The sequence below is a fragment of the Talpa occidentalis genome, unplaced genomic scaffold, assembly GCF_014898055.3.
Source record: "Talpa occidentalis isolate TD23 unplaced genomic scaffold, MPIMG_talOcc4v2.1 talOcc4.16, whole genome shotgun sequence".
Lineage (NCBI taxonomy): Eukaryota > Metazoa > Chordata > Mammalia > Eulipotyphla > Talpidae > Talpa > Talpa occidentalis.
The window spans coordinates 33,658,653-33,683,109 of NW_023601653.1; the positions used below are offsets into that span (position 1 = coordinate 33,658,653).

General features: G+C 36.7%; 1 protein-coding gene across 2 annotated transcripts in view; it reads right to left on the bottom strand.

The window, feature by feature from the left end:
• Nucleotides 1-9,574: 9,574 nt before the first annotated feature.
• Nucleotides 9,575-24,457, bottom strand: part of TBC1D15 (TBC1 domain family member 15) — a 60,804-nt gene continuing 45,921 nt past the window's right edge. For both annotated transcript variants that reach the window (XM_037513978.2, XM_037513976.2), the window contains 6 exons: nucleotides 18,972-19,072; nucleotides 15,498-15,597; nucleotides 15,020-15,117; nucleotides 12,341-12,457; nucleotides 11,696-11,782; nucleotides 9,575-10,896 (listed from right to left, as the gene is read on the bottom strand). In XM_037513978.2, the coding sequence (XP_037369875.1) occupies nucleotides 10,675-10,896; nucleotides 11,696-11,782; nucleotides 12,341-12,457; nucleotides 15,020-15,117; nucleotides 15,498-15,597; nucleotides 18,972-19,072 (725 nt within the window). In that variant the 3' untranslated portion in view covers nucleotides 9,575-10,674. The remainder of the gene's footprint in view (nucleotides 10,897-11,695; nucleotides 11,783-12,340; nucleotides 12,458-15,019; nucleotides 15,118-15,497; nucleotides 15,598-18,971; nucleotides 19,073-24,457) is intronic.

Consider the following 24,457-nt stretch of genomic DNA (forward strand, 5'->3'; position numbering starts at 1 on the left):
ATTCACAATAGCCAAAATGTAGAAGCAACCCAAGTACCCATGTATGGATGAATAAACAAAATATAGCTTGTACTTACAGTGGAATATTATTCAGTCATAAAAAGGAAAGCAATTTGACACATACAACATGGATGAACTTGAGAATATTATGCTAAGTGAAATAAGTCAAATACTAGAAGACAAATACAAGAAGACAAATAGAGTATAATTCTACATATTGAGGTAACTAGAGTAGTCAAACTCATAGAAATAGAAAGTAGAATGGTGGTTGCCAGGGGTTGAGAAAAGAGAAAGTAGAAAAGGAAAGTTTTTTCATGGACACAGAGTCTCAGTTTTATAAGACTGAAAAGTTCTGGAGAACTTGCACAACAATATGAATGTATATAATACTATTGAACCACACTCTTCAAAATGGCTAAGATGGTAAATTTTATGTTAGTGCATTTCATCAGAATTAAAATAATAGATAATAAATCAATTTAAATACAAGGGAATGCAGGAGCTAAAGGCTTACAATTAGGAGAATTTTTTTAAAAAGGGCCTCCCCGGTGGTGCAGCAGGTTGAGCGCAGTGCTGTGAAGCTGTCTGCAAGCCTTGCAGTGCCAGTTCGATTCCCAGCTGGGAAGGGAGATTCCCATACCGCGTGGCAGACCTCTCCTGTCGCACCCCCTGCTCTCCTCAGCCTGTTCAGTTGTCTTCCTGCTCTCCTCCCCGCTCTGTCTCTGTTGAATCCTCTCACCCTCCGGTGCCTCTGGCCTGTACCCCAGCTCTTGTATAAAAATAAATAAATCTTTAAAAAAAAAAATTAGGGCCTCCCCGGTGGTACAGCGGTTGAGCGCTGGGTTGCGAAGCTGCCCGCGGCCTCTGCAGCGCCGGTTCCATCCCAGGCTGCTCCCCGGCCACCAGAGGAGGGACCCGCATGGCGCGCAGACCTCTCTCCTGCCGCCCGCTGCTCCCCTCAGCAGTGTACTTCGGTCCTTCTGCCTGCTCTGCTCCCCGCTCTGGCTCTGGTGTCTCTCACCCTCCCGCACTTCTGACTGTACCCAGTGCTTGTATAAATAAATAAATCTTTAAAAAATAAATTAAAAAAAATAAAGAAAAATAAAGGTTAGAATCGGAGAAAAGCATGTCTCAGCTGTAAATAGCATTGACCTAATCAATATTATATCGACTATACTGAAATTGGAAAGATAAAGAAGCATGCATATGTACAATGGCGGCTCAGAAGAGGAGGCAAAAGAACTGAATCTCCATCTTCCATGATCGGCAGTCAATGGGTGATGTCTAAAACTAAAATTAAAGTAGTAGCAACACAGGCATTTTTACAGCATTGAGAGGTATGGAAGTAAATACCAAAAGAACTCAGCTGAAAGTCAGAAGTCTTGCCACTGGGGAAAAGGAATTGGAGGGTGGTGTGAAGCAAAGGGACAGTTTCTCATGACAACAAACCTTGTGGAAACCATGTGCATGTATGACATTGATTAAGATAAAAACTTGAAAAAAATAAATTGTACTGCATAAAAAGGCATTGGTTTTAAATAAACTTGACTTTAAATCTTAGCTCTGCTCAAACCTAGCTGAGTATGAGGACATGTTTTTCATGAGTCTCACCTTCCGTTTCTGTAACACAGTGTCATAATACCTACATCTTATAGAGCTGTTATGCAGATTAAATTGGGTTTGCATCAAGTGTTTATCATGGTTTCTGGCAGATAGTGGATGCTCAAAGTATTAGTTATCCCCCTATTCCTTATATATTCTGAAGCCAGAATGATATAAATTCAGGCATTAGTTTGCAGTCTTTGGCAGAAATTAAAGCAATGTGGACAACTAGAATTTGATGAGATGGCTGTTCTTTTTGTCTGTGATAAGCAGGTAGCCAACATTCATAAGATGAGCCAACAGAATTGGTATGGACCAAGTAGTTAAAGAGCCCAAGAGTCATAAAGTGGAAAATGGAGTGGGAAAGTATTAAGTGAAATATTGTCAGATGAAGGGCATATAATCATGAACAGTCATGGGGGAAAATAGCTGAGAGATGAGGCAGGGTCCACAAAATCAGGGAAGTAATATGTTAAGGATATCAGTGAGTCCCCAAAAGAGGCATTTGTCCTCATTGAAGACAGTTATGAAAACCAAAACTAAGCCCAATCCTTAAATTATCTGGAAAATGGAAGTGGCTCATTGGAGGATACAAACTCAGGACAAAGATATAGAAAAGGGGATACAAGCAAACTAAGAAGCCACGGAATATCCCAGATCCATGACTAGAGATGACCAAACTTCCCTCTTTACTCTCCTCACAATCCAACTTTCATTTTGTAGGCAAAAGGTGTAAAGCTCTGAAAACCTCAACTACTTCCTCCTCACCACTCACCGGCACCAATCTAGCCAAGTAAAAAGCCAACTGGGAATGCAACATCATCAAGCTTCAGAGATGCAAAGTAATGTGTTTGGCGGAAAGGAGAAAAATTAAAAAACTGAAAGCAAGAAATAATTTTTCTGGCCATTCCCCATGGAAGCAGTAGTGAAGTTATTAAAGGATAGATATGGGAGATGAGAGTATAGCCATATTTGGAAGAGAATTAACAGTGATTATTTTGAGACTGGGAATCAACAAAAGTCTGATATTTTTCCCTTAAATAACTTGTCTTTTTGGTTTTAAACCATGCTCCCAGACAATGAAATTTGTGTGACAGGATTGTGTTTTCTATGCTTAAACTCACACTGAATAAGGTAAGAAAAAAGGCTGAACTTTGTAACACAAAACCAACCAAATAGTGTGGTTGGATATTTTTTTCCCATTGACATTTGACTTTTATAACATAAATTTTAGGTTCTGTGGCAGAAACTGTTCACTTTACTGCTAGCCCACTCTTTATTCCTTCAACTTAACCACATGAATACCATACCAAAATAAATTTATACCATTTCTAAGGTATTTCCTTGATTTAGTGGCATAATTTATCAAGAAAAGGAGATGAAATAAGCCTACCATGACTTAAGAAACTCAAGCAAGCTCCTACACAATATCATTTTCTTTTTAAGGTATTCACAAACCAACATCATGAACATAGCTAGTGAAGCAGCCATCTATCCCAGTATAGCTACAAATGGATTTAAAAAGTAATAAGGCAGCAGTATGGGGGGAGAGGGGAAATCATAGGCTCACCTGAGAACTCCCACTCTTTGAATGGAAAGCCCTCAAAAAACTGTCAAGTCTTGATAGTTGCCCACATGAGCAAACTTTCCAAACTATACCATATGTTATGTGGCCTCCACCACTACAACCCATATTACAAGAGATGAAGTGTTTATGACACAATGTGAGCTACCCCTAAATAGTACAGAAACTATAGTCTTGGGGGCAGAGGGAAGTATAAACGAAGATAATGAAAATGTAAAGTTAAATTTTGCAAAGAAGTGTGTCAACCAGCCAGATATCTGCAATATAACTTAAAATTAAATCATGAAGTATAATTTGATATTAGAATCTGACTGTATAGACTAATGTTGAAGCATAAAAAAAATAGCTGCCCACAGCCTTAAGCATCAATATTCACTACTGTCAAATAAACAAGACAATTTTCCATACTACTGAAAAGGCTTCATGTAGACCTGCCTTGTGAATTTTTTTTCAATTATTTGCTATATTGACCAAGAAGATTTACTTGAAAATTATCAGACTTCACTAATAAGCAAAGTATGAGATTTATGTTGCACTTGTAGTCTCACTGTTTTTTAACAACTGTCCTAAAGGGAGACTGATGAAAGGCAAGCACATTTAAGCCCAATTTGAAGAGGATAAAACTGAAGTACAAGGGGATAATGATTTATTTTGGGGTCAGTGAGCAGTAACTCAGATAAAACCAGAATGTAAGTCGACAGAAATTCATTCCAAGTGACCTACCTCAGTCAACAGGAAACAAACCAGATGGTGCCCAAAGGTTGTAGCTGCAGGACACTGTTTTGGGAAGGAAAAGCCAATCACACAGCTTTATGATGAAAAGGATGGCCTGTGGTGGTCATCTCTTTGGTTGCCATCAGATAATAATGATAGCATTTATTAATGTCTAATCATGCCAGGCACTGTTTTAAACATTTTTTTTATTAATTTATACAAGCACTGGGATCAGTCAGAAGTGTGGGAAGGTGAGAGGATTCACCAGAGCCAGAGCGGGGAACAGAACAGGCAGATGGCCAGAAGTACACTGCTGAGGGGAGCAGCAGGCAGCAGGAGAGGTCTGCGCGCCATGTGGGACCCTTGCTGGCGGCCGGGGATCGAACCAGCACTGCAGAGGCTGCGGGCAGCTTCGCAGCCTAGCGCTCAACCACTGTGCCACCAGGGGAGGCCCTGTTTTAAACAATTTGCATGTACTCCATTTATTCCTCACAACTGGGCTACGTGCTATCCTGACTTAGATGAGAAACTTAGGGCCCAGAGACAATAGTTATGGTCACAACATGAAGAAGCATCTGAGGCAGGCTTCAAATCCAACCTAACTCAGAAAACTGTGCTCTTTCCCAAATAGCTTAACTTTCCTGTTTCACATTCCTAAGTACAGTGGGCATTTTCTAGTTCGAAAAATTCAATCAGTTTGACTGAATTTTGTCTGATATCTGACTCCCAGGTCTTACAGGATACACTTTATGGCCATGAAAAGATGACAAAGCATTTTACAAGGTTACCCAAGCATTTGCACACCACCCTGAGCCACCTTGGTCTGACCAAGAAAACAAATGCCTTAGCAAGCTGCATTACTTGTCCAGACGTACCACCAATCAGCACAACTCGCCACTGTGAAGCTATCAAATGAAACACTCAAAATTATGAGTCCTCTCACAAATTAAAGCCCCACCCTTCTAGAATTCTGAACTACAGAATAGAGGTAAAACTCAATAATGTAGATATGTGCAGAGCATTGCAAAATCAAATTCAAGTGACCAAAAGAAATGGAAATTTCTGGAGTAAAGAATCTCATTCTCTACCACAGTTTGTTGAAAGGGAGAGATGGACTCTCATCTCCAGAATGATTCAGTTGTTAGGACCAAGAAGTACATTAGGAAAAAGGATTCTGCTCAGACTTAGTATTCTGCCCTTGAATTCGATCCACTGGGTCTCAGTTGTTGCATTCTTATTCTTTACATTCCTTCCTAAGAGAAGATGTGCCTCTACAAAGACTAAGTCGTCTGCTCTGTAAGTTGTAGTTTATGAAGCTAGGCTTTCTTTTGTTACCCTTCTTAGGTATAAAATGTCAGTGAAAAGGATTCTTCTTTCCTCTTTCACCAATCAAAACTTTGTGGGAAGTCATACTAAACAAAAAGCTTAAAGACTAGTTCAGAAACACTGTTAATAAAATGTGAAGAAGTGACAGCTCTGAGTCTGGGTTTCTCTTCCCTTGGGGAAGCTCATTAGCTTTTAGTCAGCATCCTTACAAACTCTGTAGACTAAGAACAAACATTTGTCCCAAAGTTATTCACAAGTTGAGGTTAAATTAAGCAATTTAACAAAATTCAGTTTTAGAATTAACTTTTTACTTCTTACATGTGTAAAGAATTTCTACTGCAGCGAAAGCACAAGAAGTAAAAGTACTTAAATAATTTCACTCAGAAAGCTTAAGTCTTAACTTTTTCTAGTTGGGATAGATGCTGTTATCTCCTAAAATGACTTCCTAATCAGCAAATATTCTATTTGGTTCATTTATCATTTGATTCAGGGCCTCCCAGGTGGTATAAGCAGTTAAGATGCAACAAATGAAGCTATGCACAGCTACTGCAGCACGAGTTCGATCCCCGGCAAGGGAGATACCCACATGGCACAGCAAACCTCTCCTGTCTTGCCCGCTGCTCCCCTCAGCAGTGTATTTCAGTCAATCTGCCTGTTCTGTTTCCCACTCTGTCTCTGGTGAATCCTCTCTCACACACACACCCCCCCACACCTCTGGCCTGTACCCCAGTTCTTTTTTTCTTTTGAAGATTTATTTTATTTATTTATGCATACGAGAACTGGGATATAGGCCAGACGTGCAGTATGGTGAGAGGATTCACCATAGACAGAGTGGGGAGCAGAACAGACAGATCTACTGAAATACCCTGCTGAGGGGAGCAGCGGGCGAGGCAGGAGAGGTCTGCTGCACCATGTGGGTTGCTCCCTGGCCAGCCAGGAATCGAACTCGCGCTGCAGAGGCTTCATTTTGTTTCATAGGCTGCTTCTTAAACCCTTGTGTCACCAGGGAGGCCCTGTACCCCAGTTCTTGTATACATAAATAAACCTTAAAAAAAATCAAAACATATTTAGAAAAAAAAAAAAAATTTGATTTGGTTAACAAAAATATGTGGTCCAAATCTGCTTTGAGTGTTCTACATATATGAGGCAGTGTCCAACAGTATACGTAGCAAGCCATGTAAATGATGAGCACTCAGAGGTACCTAGATGTCCTCTCCGCTGGAGAGCACTTTGCTGTACAAAGTAAGCCTGTTATACCCATGGAAGAGATTGTAGTTCTTTGTACAAATCGGCCCATACTACATCTAAAGCAATCTGAAAACAGCACTATTTGTCTTTTTAAAGTCTGGGGATCTTGCTCCTGACCAGTTTGGTGATAGAAACATTGACTGTCCTAGCAAAAACCCATTTCTGATGTTAGTGTTGTCTTAATTTACAAAGCTGAACCAAAACTAGACTGCTCCCTGATGACAAGTTGGAATTTTTTTCCTTGTCATTCTTTTGCAGGTATGTGCAAAGCAACATTTTTGAGGAAGAAGTATGTTCAGTAACTTACCTTCTATCATTCTAATATTCTAATTTTAGTGATTGACTTATATTAGGCAAATGATTTTCCTGATTTCAGATAATTTTTAGACTTTGGTTTTAATCAGCTTTTCTTTACAGTGCATTTGTAAACTGTGATTTCCCATGAGCTGAAAGGGGTGCTTCGGATATCCAAATAGTTATAGAAGTATGTCAAGTCTAAATGTCCCATCCCACCTACACTTTTAAGGCTGACATTGTTGTTTCCCTGTGTCAACACAGTCTGATAAAAACAGGAATCTACTTACATAACAGTGAGAAAAATAACTATAATCCGAAATCAAAGCAGCTTATAATACAACTATGTGACTTTTCCTCCAAAATATGTGTGAATGCATGCAAGACTTCTACAATTTAAAATCCCCATGTTAAGGATCTGAGTGGAGAATAGGTCAAAATACGTTGCATCATTCAAATGGCAATATATTTACATTAAAAGTACAAATAGGTGCAGATGTTTAGTATAAAGCAATGATATTAGATACTGATGGAAACTTTCAGATTCATTTCTAATTTAATTCTGGTTCATATTCAAAAGTAAAGTGACACTAAAAGTGTTTTCAAAAGCTAAAAAAGGGCCTCCCCAGTGGCGCAGAGGTTGAGCACTGGGTTGCGAAGCTGCCCGCGGCCTCTGCAGCGCCGGTTCCATCCCAGGCTGCTCCCCGGCCACCAGAGGAGGGTCCCACATGGCGCACAGACCTCTCCTGCCGCCCGCTGCTCCCCTCAGCAGTGTACTTCGGTCCTTCTGCCTGCTCTGCTCCCCGCTCTGGCTCTGGTGAATTCTCTCACCCTCCTGCGCTTCTGACTGTACCCAGTGCATGTATAAACAAAACAAACAAATAAATAAAACATGCCTCTATATAAAAAAAAAAAAGCTAAAAAAAATCTGCATAGACTAAGATGAGTATTGTCATTTTTACTACAAATGGTGACCAGATCTAGGGCAAATTCACCTCAGAAAATCAAGAAGCTATTTTCTTAAATTTTGATACTTACCTACCAGATTATAGGTCAAAATGTTAACCTATGAAACATAATACATGATGGCTAATTCTCTTAATTTCAAGGAGGCCCAAGAACCACCTGCATTTTTATTAAAATGCAAATTTGTTGACATCACTTTCTAAGATTCTGATTTTGTAGTTCTAAATAAGTAAGAGCTGGCACCTGTATTTTGTTAATAGTAACCAAGGATTTGGAAATGAGTGCTCTGAAGATATTTTAATTAACAAAGATTTGGCACATAAAATCATCAACATGGGGTCACAGATTGTCATTCTCATAGTAAATAATTTATAACAACAGTTCTCAACTTTTGGGAGAAATCAGAGCAGCTTATAATACAACTATGTGACCTCTCTTCCAAAATACGTGTGTATGCATGCAAAACTTCATATACACTAAGAGGTTCATGAACCCTCTGAAAACCCCAAGCAAAGAAGTCCAAGCTAGGATAATGTTACCTTGTTAAGAGTTACACACAAATCATATGAAGTTTTAAATTCTTCAATAAACACTTTGAGTAACTTAATACAAACTATAATGGGCATAAATACATGAATTCCCATAAGAATTAGTTGGTCCCCATAAAAGCCCTTCAAAATGTGAAATACAGTAAGAATCACTATTTCAACAGGCCGTTTTGCTTTTACTGAATAAAAACTTTTAGTCATCACCAAGACTAAAATTCTTAACATTTACAGAGATGAAGAATCCTAGTCACATGAAAAGATCAAAATAGGAAGGTTCTTAAATGCAAAAAGGTTTCCCATGGACTCACATCACAATTGAAAAAACTTTTTATAGTCAGAAATTACTTGGATTTTAAACACTTTATCATATAATATGGCACATATTTTCAGTCATCAGGGATAGAGCATCTTGTGAACTGAAACAATCTTTAAAAAGTTAGACTAAAATTTACCTGAACTATCTATCTTAGCAATCTCAATTGCTTAAGTTTACATACTATTTGCTAAATGGATTTTGTGAACTCTGATTAAGACTTTATCTAACATTGTATTATTATCACTTTCATATCAAAAATGTGATAGAAATGCAGATTGTTTAGCAAAACAATTCTAACAAATAGTCTTATAGTAACACTTAACAAAAGTTCAGCTTACTAAATGTACAAAGATTTTTTTTTAAATTCTGAAGTAGATATTACATTACGTATAGGAAACTCACCCCCCAAAAGCCACCGTCCTGAAAGAACAAGAAGAACATCAAGATGGTCTGGGCAATTTCCTGAAGTGCAGGAAATGAAAGGCTGGAGATGCTGAGTTTTTGATCAGCTTACTTTTTTTCTGAATAGGCTTACTTATTATTAACTGATAAAAGATAACACATAATATTAAAAAACTAAAGTCTAATGGTTCTACCGTCATGATTTTCAGTTAATGCTCAAATAGGGAAAACTTCATTTAATTCCCTAGTTTTATGAGAAAAAAAATCTCTACTGGACAATTTTTACAACTGCGTAACTTTTAGTTTACATAATTACTATGAATTACTATGCATTGTAGGAAGTTGCTTTACTGAATCAGATAACTATATCCCAAGGCAACACTACGATCAATTTCATGCTGATGGAAAAAATTTTTTAGTTACAAAAGGGTCTTCTTACTTTCTCATTTCCACACCTAATTCAAATAAGTGTTTTAAACACATAAAAATAAGAGAAGTACTGAGGTACATGTTGGGTCTTTTTCTTCTGATGAAATACTAACAGACTATAAGTATAATTTAACTGAAAACACTACTTCAACTTCAAATTTATTTTAATAATATGTACAGGTTTAACAAATTACAGTTAAAATGAAATCAGTTATGTTAATTCCACATAACTTAAAATCATGCAACACTGCATGGTAAAAACAATAGCTTCGTTCATATACAAAAAAGTATTGAGACTCATGATATCTTGAAATTTCTGACAAGCGTTTTGCAAAGAGTATTTTATAAAAATTTGAAGACCTGATTAATCAGTTAATGCATTATTAGGAAAGATAATAAACATTATTAGTAAAGTGAGGTTACAAGCAATTAATTTTAAAATTATACCAGGTACAGGGTTGAATGTAGTCTCATGAAATAAATGTTTGGTTAAGAAAATAGTTTTGAAAAAGATTTCATATTGAAGATATGTATTAATTTCATCAAATCAGGTTATATAAATCAAGTCAAGTTTATTCAGTTAAAGAAAATATGGCTATTCTTTCTTATACTCATAAATACGTACTTATATAGCTTTATACACAAGTGAAGAAAAGTTCAGTGTAAAAAATATACTGCCAATCCACTTAGTATGGTTGAAATAGCTTGTTATCTACACATTCAACTGCATTGATGAAAATGTCCAATTTAAATCATATTGAACCAGCATAAATATTTCAGCTGAGTATTGTTGTAAACAACAGGAAAAAAATATTTTATTTCGTCACTGGGTAACAATCTACTTCTCAGCTTAGAATGCTATAGAAAGGCTCAACATTTAATTTAATCAATTCAAAACCCACTCAACTGAGAGTAAACAATGTGAATGTTTTTCAAAGTGCATAATTTTCAGCTCATCCACTTGCAATATTTGTCCAATTCCAGTTCATCAGCAAGAAAGTAACATGTACTTGGCTATAAAAATACTAAGGAATGTTATTGAAAAGGAAAGGCTATTTGGTAGAAGTAACTACAAAAATAATTAGTTTAAATCTTTGTAAAGCTTTAATGCAAGGACATCAGTACACTTTCTTTCCATAAACCTTAAAGCATGATCAATACCAAGATTTCAAATTTCCACCTTTCAAGTACTTAAAAATGAGTTGCAACAGAGTGTCTCTTCAAAAATTAAGCAAGAAGAATGATCATGCAGGTGTTAATCTGCTGACATTTGGGGACACTGATATCTGTGTTGGGTTGTCATCTCTGGTTCCACTGGCAGCATGTACAGGCAAGGAATTACTCTGGAACACAGACGTAGGACAACTAATCATGCCAACATTTTCATCTTCCCCAGTGTCTGAATCTGGTGTTGTAACTTCACTGTCTTGAAGTCCTAGGATCTCACAAACTGCTTGTGGTAATTCCTGAATATGGAAAAGCAAAAGCAAAATCATCATTCACTACAGAAAAAAAGTAATCACAGGGTAACACTTCTATTTAAGACTATATGATTCCAGAATCTAAACCATTCGTCCAGCTGTATAATTGTTGTGCACGCTCTCAAACTTCACATCTCCCTTCCAAATGAAATCTCAACCACTTTCAATTAAATCTTTCGTAAGTGGCTCCCTGATCTATTCTGAATTCGTCACTCTTCTACAACACTGTACCATTCCCATAAATACTATTTTCTAATGTTTAGCACTGATTCCATTCTTGTTATTACATCTTCTTTATACCACCTTTCTCCAGTAATACTTCTTATAGGTAAGAAGTATCTCGCTCACATGTACTGAACAGAAGCTCTCAAATAAAAGATCTACACCAAAATAAGTGTTTTGAACAAATGACACAACGACCAAATAAGAATTGTCATAAAAATGTGAAAGCCAAAATATATCAACCATATGATTTGGTTTGAATTCAGATCATAATACATATCTGCCTCATTCTTTTGAAATAAGAATTTGACTGATACAAATGTAATAACTTAGACTAAATGCTATTCATTTAATTAATTCTGATTAGAAACTGTCTTTATTTGAGGGTATTACATATTTACTTTGAGGTCCTATTCTGTATTCACCAACTCAGTTGGATAATGTATCAATGCTTAATTTCTACAGTCTCTTTAGTTGTAGAAATGTTTTCATTACTTTTGCCATTTTGTCTCATGTTTCCTATCTAGCATAATAAGTCAATTGCTTTCAAAACATTGTATACCTTGCATTTTACCATCTGTAGAGAAATTGCTTCTGCTTTGCATAGCACATCTTCCACATCAATTTTCATGGACAATTCATTGATATGCTAAAATGAATCAATAAAATAAAATGATAAAACTGAAAGCATTACTGGGCCTCCCTGGTGGCGCAAGGGATTAAGACACAACCTAAGAAGCTAACCGCAGCCACTGCAGCACGAGTTCGAACCCCGGCCAGGGAGCAACCCACACTGTCTCTTGTGAGTCCTCTCACCCCACCCTCCACACCTCTGGCCTATACCCCAGATCTTGTATGCACAAATAAATGTCTTTAAAAAAGGGGTCTATGGGTCTATGGTGGCACAGGCGGTGAGTGCGGCACTGTGAAGCTGTCTTCAGCCTCTGCAGCGCGGGTGCGATTCCAGCCGGCCAGCGAGAATCCCACATGGCATGGCAGACCTCTCCTGTCTCGCCCGCTGCTCCCCTCAGCAGTATATTTCGTCAGTCTGCCTGTTCTGTTCCCCACTCTTTCTCTTGTGAATCCTCTCACCCTCCCACGCATCTGGCCTGTACCCTGGTTCTTGTATAAATAAATAAATCTTTAAAAAGGAAAAAAATATAAATAAATAATAAAAATAAAGAGTCTACATTAAAGCAATAACTACCTTCAGTATTTCATTAAAGCCATAATGCTTTTCCATTATTTGCTGCTTTTCTGATTCCAGAATAGCACAACAGAGAAGAAGATGAAAGTTTTTACATGGTAGATCAGTCCACATTACCTACAAAAACAGAACAACCATTTAGTGAACTATATCATTTCTAAACTCTTTTCCTCCACAGATACAGTGATGAACTCTGAATGACTTCCATGCAAAGCAGAAGATGCTTAGATGAAATAGTCTGCCATTTTTCTAGTTATAAAATGATGGACAGGAGAAAGGAAGTCTTACTTTTTACCTACAAAACAACAACAAATTTAGCACTGTATACCTCAGATTAATTTCAATACGATTCTTTAGTAACTACAGTAAGCAAATCAGTGAGCCTAATCAATATGATAAATTGTATTTAGAAGCCACAGTCATCAAGTTAAGTTTAAGGTGAAAAGAGTTAGAGAAAAGTGCTACAGGCATTTTCATATTTTTTTTAACTTTCAGTTTCTCATTTTTAAATTATCTTCAGTCCCTGAAGTTTAAAAAAAAAAAATATATAAGTCTTGAAATAAAAAGGCCTCAGTTACACAGTACATAGAATCAAAAACTAGAGATAGCTTTACATTATAAGCATCATATTATTTAATTTAGAGTATCACTGACTGTAACAAAAGCTTAATCAACTACCCAAAATTCACACCCAAGCATATAAATTAACATTTACTCAAAAGCTGCATTTCTTTCAAATTATCAGTAATTCTTTCAAATGTTGAAAGGTCCTAATTTTCCTCTAGTTAATATTCCTAGTATCTTTTTTGAAAGATAAAAAGACCCCATGGACAATACAATACTATTAAAGCATACTTAAAATGTTTTTATTTCTTTCACCAGAAGTAAATCGAGTTGAATAATTTTCAGACTAAATCCAATTTTTGAAAGCTTAATTACAATGCAATTAACCTCAAAAATTTCATTAAACATTATGATTTATTTGATAAACACAGATTGAGGGATTACATAGCTTGTGGTGAAAGTATTCCCAACTCACCCTTTAAAATAGAAGTTGAGATACTAATTTAAAATTGATAAACATATTCCATGTCAAGAACATGTAGATTTTACTCCCCATTTCTCAAACACAGAGCTGCCCGCAGCCTCTGCAGCGCCGGTTCCATCCCAGGCCACCGGCGAGGGTCCCACATGGCATGCAGACCTCTCCTGCCACCCACTGCTCCCCTCAGCAGTGTACTTCAGTCCTTCTGCCTGTTCTGCTCCCTGCTCTGGCTCTGGTGAATTCTCTCACCCTCCCGCGCTTCTGACTATACCTAGTGCTTGTATAAATAAATCTTTAAAAAAAAAAAAAAAAAGACTAGGTAACAAACAATCATTATATAAATGTTCCATTTTAAAAGGACATAGCCCTGTTAATAATTAACAGATATCTGAGAAGAAAACAATTGTTTTCTATTTTTCATGAAGAGTTATCCTGGGTACAAAATGAAATAAAAAGGATATGTATCAAAAGCATGACCCTGGGGCCTCCCTGGTGGCGCACGGGTTAAGATGCAGTCTGTGAAGCTGTCTGCAGCCTCTGCAGCACAAGTTCGATCCTCGGCCGGTCAGGGAGCTACCCACATGGCGCAGCAGACCTCTCCTGGCTTGCCCACTGCTCCCCTCAGCAGTGTACTTCAGTCAATCTGCCTATTCTGTTCCGTGCTCTGTCTCTGGTGAATCCTCTCACCACCCACACCTCTGGCTTGTACCCTAGCTCTTGCATATATAACTAAATAAAAATCTTAAAAAAAAAAAAAATGACCATGAATATCCTCTACAACAGGGACAAAGAAATGGGACTTGGAGCAGTAATTACCAACACTAGCTATATCTTTTTTTTTATTTCTTGGAGCAAGAGAAAAAAGAAGTAAATTTGGCAAAATTCCATATTTGTTTGCTCTATCAGTCTTAATATTTTATTCCAACTTAAATTTTTTTAATAAAAAGCAAAATGAGGGCCTCCCCTGGTGGCACAGCGGTTGAGCGCTGGGCTGCGAAGCTGCCCGCAGCCTCGTAGCGCCGGTTCGATCCCCGGCCACCGGTGAGGGTCCCACTTGGTGCAACAGACCTATCCTGCCACGCCCGCTGCTCCCCTCAGCAGTGTATTTCGTCAGTCTGCCTGTTCTGTTCCCCGCTCTGGCTCTGGTGAATTCTCTCACCCTCCCACGCTTCTGACTGTACCCAGTGCTTGTATGAATAAATAAATCTTTAAAAAAAAAGAAGAAGAAGAAAGAAAAATGAATGTCAGTTCTCTCCCAAAACCTTTGACTACAAAAAAGTCATCTCAACTGAATGGTGTAGCAAAGCTTCCTTGAACTCTGTATAAACCTGTATTAGAACATAGCAAAAGTCTCACATAAAGTCAAGTCTCCCAGGAAAGAACACAAACAGTCTAGAGAGAGAAATGGTTCTGGGAAACCTACTGGCCCCAAATCTCATAAAACTATGATAAATAGAAAAAAGTTCCAAAGACCAGCCATCCAGTTCAAGATGATTAATTTTTAAGAGGACACTACAAAACCATCAGAATTTTGTAACTTACTTGCCTTTAGGAATTTCAGACTATTACAATTCATTTATACCCCACAATGAATGTTTTCATTCCATGATCAATATAATAATGTAAGAACTTACCTCCCATAATCGAAGAATATCCAGAAAACTAAATTCCCTTTTAAATCTGATTAAAAGCCATCTGAAGCAAAAATAAAGGTATCCGGAGTCCTGAGATTCTATACAGAAGAAATATACATGGCTTACTCTTAAGTTAATTATTTCAGACCTACTTCAAACTCAAATTATTCTTTGCATCTTAGACTATTAGAAGTCCTGTATCTTTAACTGCCTTCTACTAAATCAAAAAACAATACAAATTTGCAGGCTAACTTCTTCAAAAGAAAAATAACCAATAACAACAAATAATTCATTTTATGAATACTGCTTTTTAAGGCAGAATTATACAAAGACAATCTGCTTGGTTCTACACTTTCATTCCTCAAAGGAACCCAGTCAACAGCAGTAAAGTTGTATGTCTTTAAAATGTATGTCTTTATATTTTTTCTGTGTATTATCCTAAATTCTGCTGGGTATTGTTTCGATATACTAAACGTACCTAAGTAGCTGCAAAATCCACTGTCCAACAATCGAAGCAAGGTACTTAGCTGAATTAGTTGGGTCTTCATGCCCTGCATTTGTTCTTCAAAATTTTGATGCTTTAAAAGGAAATGAATATTATCACATAAGCAATTGTTATCAATATTTTGTAGTATAGTACATAGTCGCTGATAACTAAAACACGAGTCTAAGGACAAATGCTGGACTTATACCACATTAGTTATGCTTTTTTAAAAATCTCAACTAATTAAAAAGCTAAAGCAACATTAAAAAGGAATGGATAAAAAAAACCCTTGGTATCAAACTAAGGATTACTTTTTCCCTCTTATCATTTGGTTTAGATAAAGAATACATAGACAGCAGCAGCAGACTGACTGATAGGGTATACTTATGTCTTTATATCAAATAAGAGACAGGACCACACATCTGGAAAATAAACTTTTATCAAATCACTTTCCATTGTTAAATATTTCTTCAAATTATCATATGCAACAAAACTAATTATAACTTGAACATGTGACTCATTTTAAAGAATTAACTATTTCTTAGATTTGATGACATTAGGGATCCTGTAAAATCAAAGCCATTCTCATTACAATATTAAAACATCATCCGCATTTTACACTTTAAATTTTCCACAAGTGTAAAAGGCTATGATATGTGATATTACAAGAGACTTTGAAGGCTTCTTGGATGATTATAATCTCTTTAACACATATGTCCCAACCCCTCTAGGGTGACCTACTGCCCAAACACTTGTGCAAAGATTAGGAACAGCATCTCCTTCACACTTCTTTTTTAGTTTTAGAGATCTTAACAGTGCTTGATTAGAAAATCTATCAGATTAGAAAGCAATATGCTTGGTAAAAGAATATATATTTATATAATAGTAAATATATTTAAAGGCTATGATTCTTAATAAACTGGTTTCAATGATTTAAAGCAACAATTTAACAGATTAATGCAAGCTACCGGGATACAGTTTCTGCATATCTACCAGATGAACTTGTAGGGAAAGGCAGAATTAACTCTGATTAACAGCATAGTTCTCACTGTGACACAGACAAAGGCCTGAGTTGGTTTGGGAGCACCAACATGGCATAGCCCTTACTAGCCACCCTGCTATAAAAAGAAACACTCCCAAAATAACGGAAGCCAACTTCAGAAAAGTAGCTAGTCCTAGCAAAGGGGAAATAAGATCAACAATGGATATACAAAGGCTTCAGCTATATCTGTAAATAAATATATATGAACATAATGGGGAGGGGAGTGAGGAGAAGAGAGGGACTAGACTATATGGCAAAATGGATGGCAGATATAAGAAAGTTCATTAGATCATTTTGCAAATATTTCCATAATAACAAAGTCTTTGCCTAAACCTACACCAGATGTTAGTAAATATCAACAAAAATAAATCTATGAACATTAGGTTCAGCCATCACAAAAGAGGTGAAAACTTACATGAAATAAAGCTGTGAAACAAAAAGTAGTCAAACAGCAGCAGCCCAGATTTAAGGACACCAAAACAATAGCTATGCAGTGAAAAGTAACCATACAGATTATTTTCACTATGACGTATTACCCTTTCTTTCAACTGTTATGAAAAAAAGATTTTAGTAGACAAATACACTATATTAAGAGATCTTTTTAGAATAAAGACCAGAAAAATCCCCAGACCATCTCAATGGAAAAGGCAAACACAGAAAACATTTACTGTGAAAAACACAAAGAACTTGAACCTTCATACACAAAAATGACAGATATTACAGATATTCAGAAAGTTTTTTTTAGATTTGAGTTAAATGCATGCACATATATGCATGTATACATGCATGTATGTATATATTTGGCATAATAAAACAATGTATTTGAACATACTAATATTGGTTCAGTTTTATGAAAACAAATATTGTAAAAAGCTAATTCTGTATGTTTATGTCAATTCTTTTGGAATCTACACCACAAGCAGAGATCTAAACTAAGCTCTGGGGAAATATCCATGTGTTTATTCTAGAAAAATCTGTTGAACAAAAACCTCATGTCAGGCAATAGGAAAATTCTGGAAGCATACTAGAGAACTAGCTAAACAGACATGATCCCTTTGTCAAGAAACATTAGCTCTATTGAAAAGAGGAGAAACAACAAAATCACAATGAAAGCAGACAACAGTTTTTAAAAAATTAGTATCAGTTGTACAGACCTTTATAACAAATGCCTCAGGTTTCTAGAGCACTTGGGAGTAATTGGAACTAAGAAGGCAGGTAAAATCAATCAAAAAGGTAAAAAAGATAAACTATGATATTACCAGATTACTGTATTTAATAATCCTTCCAAATAACCCAAATACACTAATTCAGGTAAAGGACAAAGAAACTTGAATATTTATTAATTTTATAGTTAAAAGAACATTTAAAAACTTTTAAATCTTATCAGATATGTATTTGGAAAAGGACTAGGAGAAGTGAGGATGAGTTAGAACTATGGATAGGAGATAAAAGTGAGAAAAATTGAAAGAAGAAAGAAAAATAGGCAAGCAAGGGATAAACAAAAAAGAGAAGGGTACCAACCACTTGCAAATTTCAGGTTGTTACTGAGTAAAAACATATACTACAGGGAAACATTTTACATGATTACATATTCAAAATCTTTATCCCTTGCAAGAATGCTACTTCAATATCCAGCACCAAAGGCTGAGCATCAAGTATATTAGCAGGTTTATTTTTAAACAGTTTCAGTGACCTATTAGGTCAGGTCTCTGGATTTCATATGCTTTTATCTACACTTAGACCCTCTGCTATTTTTTTCTTTTGCAAAAGATTACTTGAGAAGACTGTTCTATTTTATTTCCCTGCTAATAGTCTCTCTATATTATTGTATTAGAATTGTTTAGAAAATGTATCAGTGATAAGATAAAATGTACTTCATACTAATATGTATATATAGAAAGAGTTCAACTCTAATAATCACATGCTTCAGAAAAAAATAATAGCAAATTACTAAGAAAGTGTCAGCATTACAAATCATTACACATCTGGAGAAAAATCAGTTACTATAATGACAAAATCCAAAATGTTCACAAAAGGTAAGGATATTACTCTGCATGACTAAGCTTTATCTCTGAAACAGATATGAAAGTTCAACTACTTCACAAGAACTGAATTCATCTATTTCATCACTATTCTTTAATGACTCATGGCTCTTTGGCAGAACATAAGCATTTACCAATATTAAATCCTTATTATTCCAGCTCTACAAATATTTACTAACTACTTTTTGTATTAAAAATAATGCCAGTATCTCTCAGTTTCTTGAAAAGGCTATTTTTAAAAAGAAATAAACAAGAGACTTGAGTCAATTTTTTTAAGTTCTATCATAAATAACTAAATATAAATATCATTCTTATATAAATAAGATAAAATACAATTACAAATTTCAAATTCAGTTGATTAAAGGGAGGAACTCCTGTTCTTACCATTTGGTCCATATAGGAGGCAAAACACCAAAAGGCATCCACTTCATTTTCCATCACATACAAAAGAGGGGAAAGCAAGTCACTCATTCCTTGTACATATCCTAAGAAAAGGGGGGAAAAGAATCATGTCTCTGAAAACCGAAACTTTACATATTCTCTTTGTGCATATCACCAGCATTTCACTTAAATTCTATCTTTTTTTAATGTTTGTTTGTTTATGCATATAAGAGCTAGGGTTCAGGCCAGAGGTGCAGGGGGTAGGGGTGCGGTGAGAGGATTCACCAGAGTGGGGAGCAGAACAGGCAGATTGACTGAAATACACTGCTGAGGGGAGCAGCGGGCAAGACAGGAGAGGTCTGCTGTGCCATCTGGGTCACCTCCCTGAGGGAATCGAACTTGTGCTGCAGTGGGTGCTAAGACTTAATCCCTCACTCCACCAGGGAGGTCCCAAAATTCTGTCTTTTCTTTGGTGTCAAAATGGATAGGGGGGCCTCCCTAGTGGCGCAGGGGGTTGAGACGCAGCACTGTGAAGCTGTCCGCAGCCACTGCAGCACAAGTTCAATCCCCAGCCAGGGAGGTGACCCACATGGTGCAGACCTCTCCTGACTCGCCTGCTGCTCCCCTCAGCAGTATATTTCAGTCAATCTGCCTGTTCTGTTCCTGATGGATCCTCTCACCACCGGCACCTGTGGCCTGCACCCCAGTTCTTGTATGCATAAATAATCTTTAAAAAAAAGGGGGGGATAGATATTGATATTCACCAAGAAAAGAATGATGAGTTATTTTAAATGAAACTGAAGCAAATACACAGCCGCTAGTATGTCTCAGTGTAGACATCACTATTAGGAGTGGGTAATATTATTTTAAAATGATGTGCAAGAAATCAAAACCATAATGAAATATCATCTCACTCCAGTGAGAATGGTCCATTATCAAAAGACCAGAAACAGAAGTGTTGGCAAAAATGTAGAGAAAAAGGAACCCTCATTCAATGATGGTAGGAGTGTAGAGTAGTCCAGCCTCAATGGAAAATAGTATAAAGATTTCTCAAAATATTAAAAGTATACATCTATCATATGATCCAACAACTCCACTCCTAGGTATCAACCTCCACCCCTGGGTACCTACCTTGGCATTCTACCAAGAATGTAAAAACACCAATTAAAGGAATATGTGCAATTCTTTATTCAAAGCAACACTATTTACAATAGCCAAGTTTTGTAAACAACCTAAGTGTCCAATTCCAGGTGAGTGGAATAGGAAGATGTGGTGTATACACAGATAATGGAATACTAGTCAGCTACAAAAAAAGATAAATTCTTGCCATTCTGGACAACATGGAAGGAACTGGAGAGGATTACACTGTTAAGTCAGAAGGAGAAATGGTGTCACTTATGTGTTGAATATTGAGAAACAAAGCAAAGGTCAGGTAAAGTCAAACCATTCACAAATCCTAGAAACCTGATTGTAGAACTGAGGCTACCAGAAGTGGACGGGGGAGAGCAGAGTATGGTGGGCACCCAACGGACTATGGTGGAGAACTATAGGTGTCTTGTTGGTTGGGTGTGGTTTGGTAATGAAAAATAATAATGTGCAAGAACTTCATGAAAAAGAGCGGTGAAGAAAAAAACTCAGAGGAACATCAAATATAAAAGCACAAACTCAAGGGAAGAGCATGCTGTGAAAGTAAAGGGAAAGAAAGCTGCAAGTACAGAGTAGTATACCATGCCAAGCCGCATCAAAGTCAAGTAAAATAAGAACTACATAGGGTCCAGCAGTTTCGCAACCAAATCAGTGATAATCTAAACAAAAAGAGTCACAAGACAATTATGTGCCTCTTTTAAATAGTCGTATCTATATTCCCTTTTCTTTTTTTATTACTCTATACCCAGTCAAAGTTAACAAATGGGTTTAATCAAATCAATATTTTGTATCTATAAACTGCCATTTTAACCACCTTTCTCTTATTGGTCTTGTAATTTCCCAGTCATGACACTAATTACAACCCTTGATTTAAAAAAAAAAAATTGTACAGGGGCCTTCCTGGTGGCGCAAGGGGTTAAGATGTAACTATGGGGCTGTCCGCAGCCACTGCAGCATGAGTTCGATCCCCGGCCAGGGAGCTACCCACATGGCTCAGTAGACCGCTCCTGACTCACCCACTGCTACCCTCAGCATATATTTCAGTAAATCTGCCTGTTCTGTTCTCCACTCTGTCTCTGGTGATCCTCTTACTTCCCCGCATCTCAGGCCTGTACCCCAGTTCTTGTATGCACAAATAAATAAAACTTTTTTTTTAAATGTACAGATCTAAAGCAAATGCTCTTATCACTCCTCCAAATCTGTGTGCACTAAAGACATTTAAAGAGCATATATTTAAATGGTGCTGGGAAAACTGGGTCGCTACATGCAAAAGAATGAAGCTTGACCACTACCTCACACCATACACAAAAATCAACTCAAAATGGATTAAAGAACTACACATAAGACCTGAAACCATAAAATACATAGAAGGAAATATAGGTGAAACAGACACATCACCCAAAGCAGTGATAGTGAAGGCAAAGATAAACAGCTGGGACTACATCAAATTAAAGAGCTTCTGCACAGCAAAAGAGACAATAACAAAAACAAAGAGAAACCCCACCAACTGGGAGAACATTTTTGCACCCAACACTAATGATAAAGGACTGATCACAAAAATCTGCAAAGAGCTGATGAGACTCAACAACAAAGAAAATAATCCAGTCAAAAAATGGGCAGAAGAGCTAAAAAGAAACTTCTCTGAAGAAGAAATGCAAATGGCCAACAGGCATATGAAAAAATGTTCAACATCACTTGTAATCAGGGAAATGCAAATCAAAACTACCATGAGATACCATCTTACACCAGTGAGAATGGCACATATTAAAAAAACTAGCAACAACAAATGTTGGCAAGGATGTGGAGAAAAAGGAACTCTCCTGCACTGTTGGTGGGAGTGGCAAACTGGTCCAACCACTATGAAGAGCTGTGTGGAGATTTCTGGACCTACTAAACATAGAGTTTTCATATGATCCAGCAATTCCACTCCTAGGTATTTACCCAAAGGACACAGAAACATCCATTCCAAAGAGCACCTGCACCCCTATGTTTATAGCAGCACTGTTTACAATAGCTAAGCTTTGGAAACAACCCAAATGCCCAAAATTAGATGACTGGATCAAGAAGATGTGGTACATATACACCATGGAATATTACTCAGCATTCAAAAAAGATAAACACATGCAATTTGCAGCAACATGGATGGCGCTGGAAGGGATCATGCTCAGTGAAATAAGCCAGAAAGAACAAGAAAAATACCGGATGGTCTCACTCATAGCAGGAAACTAGAAAACTTAAACAAGGGACCAGGAAAATGAATAACTATAAGAAAGTGAAAATCAAAATCAACAAACAACTATGAACCAGAGACACACTATGGGGGGTGGAGGGCAGGGAGGGGAGGGATTGGGGTCAAAATAAGGGGGTTGCAATTATATGGGGAATATAAAAATAAAATTTATTTTAAAAAAATAAATAAAGAGTATATATTTAAAGCGGGAGGGTGATTTCTGCTAGAAATGATGTACAATATGCCATCATTCTTCCTACTTTGGAAGAAAACTTTAAAAACTACCCCACAGAGCATGTAAGCCAAAGTTTCTTGAGAAAATTCAGATTAAATGTATAATAGAGGGAGGCATTTAGATCACCTCACAACTGCCTTATAAATAAAAATTTTGCTCAATCTGCTGAGCCTCTGCCCTGCCTTCTACCATTATGCCTATTACAAACTGACCCTGCCTACACTATACATTCTATGGGAAAATATAACTCTACCCACAGTAGCACAAGGAGACACTTGGGTTCCTATACCCAGCATCTTATCATTGCAGTAACAGACAATGGAGAGACCAACACATTTAGAGAAAAGTGCCAGGAAAAAAATGGCATGTAACATGATTATCTAAGTGCCAGCTTCTCTATGAATGCTGTTGTCATTTCCCAGTCATGACAATAATTACAACCTTTGATTAAAAAAAAGAAAATAATCATTAATTTTGTATTAACCTATCACAGGCTGCCCAGATGTCTGCTTAAACATTATTTCTGGGCTTGTCTGTGAAGGTGTTTCTGGAAGATTTGTACTTGAATTGATGAAATGAATAAAGCAGAATGTCCTCCCCAATGTGGGTGGGCATCATCCAATCTGCTGAGGAACTAAAGAGAATCAAAAAGTAGAGGAAAGTAGAAATTGCTCTCTGCCAAACTTTAACAGTTCTATTTACCTGGAGACCCTAATGAATACAACACTTCACACCAAAATAAAGAGACTGGAAGAAGACTAAATGTTATCATCAGAACTTCCCTACATGGCATTAACACAGTGAAAACAATGACAAATATAAAGGTTAACACTAAAATGCAAAGGAAATTTGACAAGAGTTCAACCAAGAGCAAAAGAGTATTACTTTGTGGGCCTGATTACATAGTAGCACTTTTCCTCTGGGGGGAAAAAAGTGCTTTATTATAAAGACAGAATGAGTAAAAATTTCCAAGAAGTTAATCCTTTAGGGTCTTCTTCATATGGGATCACTACCATATTTCCTCTACAAGTCTTAGTTGAAGCAAGTAGTCAAATTAATCTTCATATTCGGGCTGCTTTTAATCTGTTTTATTTTATACATGATGTTCTTTGGGGTATGTCATGAGTTGTGGGGGTGGAATTAATGTACAAATTCCTTTTAATTAAAAAAAGATTAAAGCTGTTTAACTTAGCATTCAGTGACACTCAGACTCCATGCTGGTGCTGACGGATGAACATCTTAATCAGCACTACTGCAATTTCTAAAGCACTTCCCTAAAATTATTTTCATAGCAAATTTGTTTCAGTGGGGAGGTGTAAGAAATGAGCTCTTTATCATCCTAGTGTACACCTTTTTAAACTGGAAAGAAAAATTTCATCTACATGTAGGTCAATTTTCCAGGTTAACTGAAGCTTATCCCTGGAATACCAAAGAAAAATCTTAGGGGTTAGAAAGCGTCTTTTTTAATAGACACTGCCTTTCATTCTTACAATATTGTACCTTTAATTTAAAGGTATTTAATTTAAAGGTATTAATTCAAAGGTTAATAACTTAACCTTTTACTGGTTATTAAGGATCATCATTATGAACAATACACTGTAAAAAAAGATACCTCCCATATAAACATATAGTGTCTTTGCATAAACGAAAAATTATTCTTCCTTGAATTCAGTCCACTTCTAAAACCTTTTGTCTCCTTCCTATTAATGAGATATAACTTCATCAGAAGGGATGTGACAATCTAGTGTTGAAACCCTGAACTACTTCAGCTAGGCATCAGAACAATGTCCTACATGTGTCACCACTCTTTCCTTCAAAAATTAGAAATAGGGCCTCCATGATAGTGTAGGGATTAAAGTCTCAGCACTATCAAGCTAT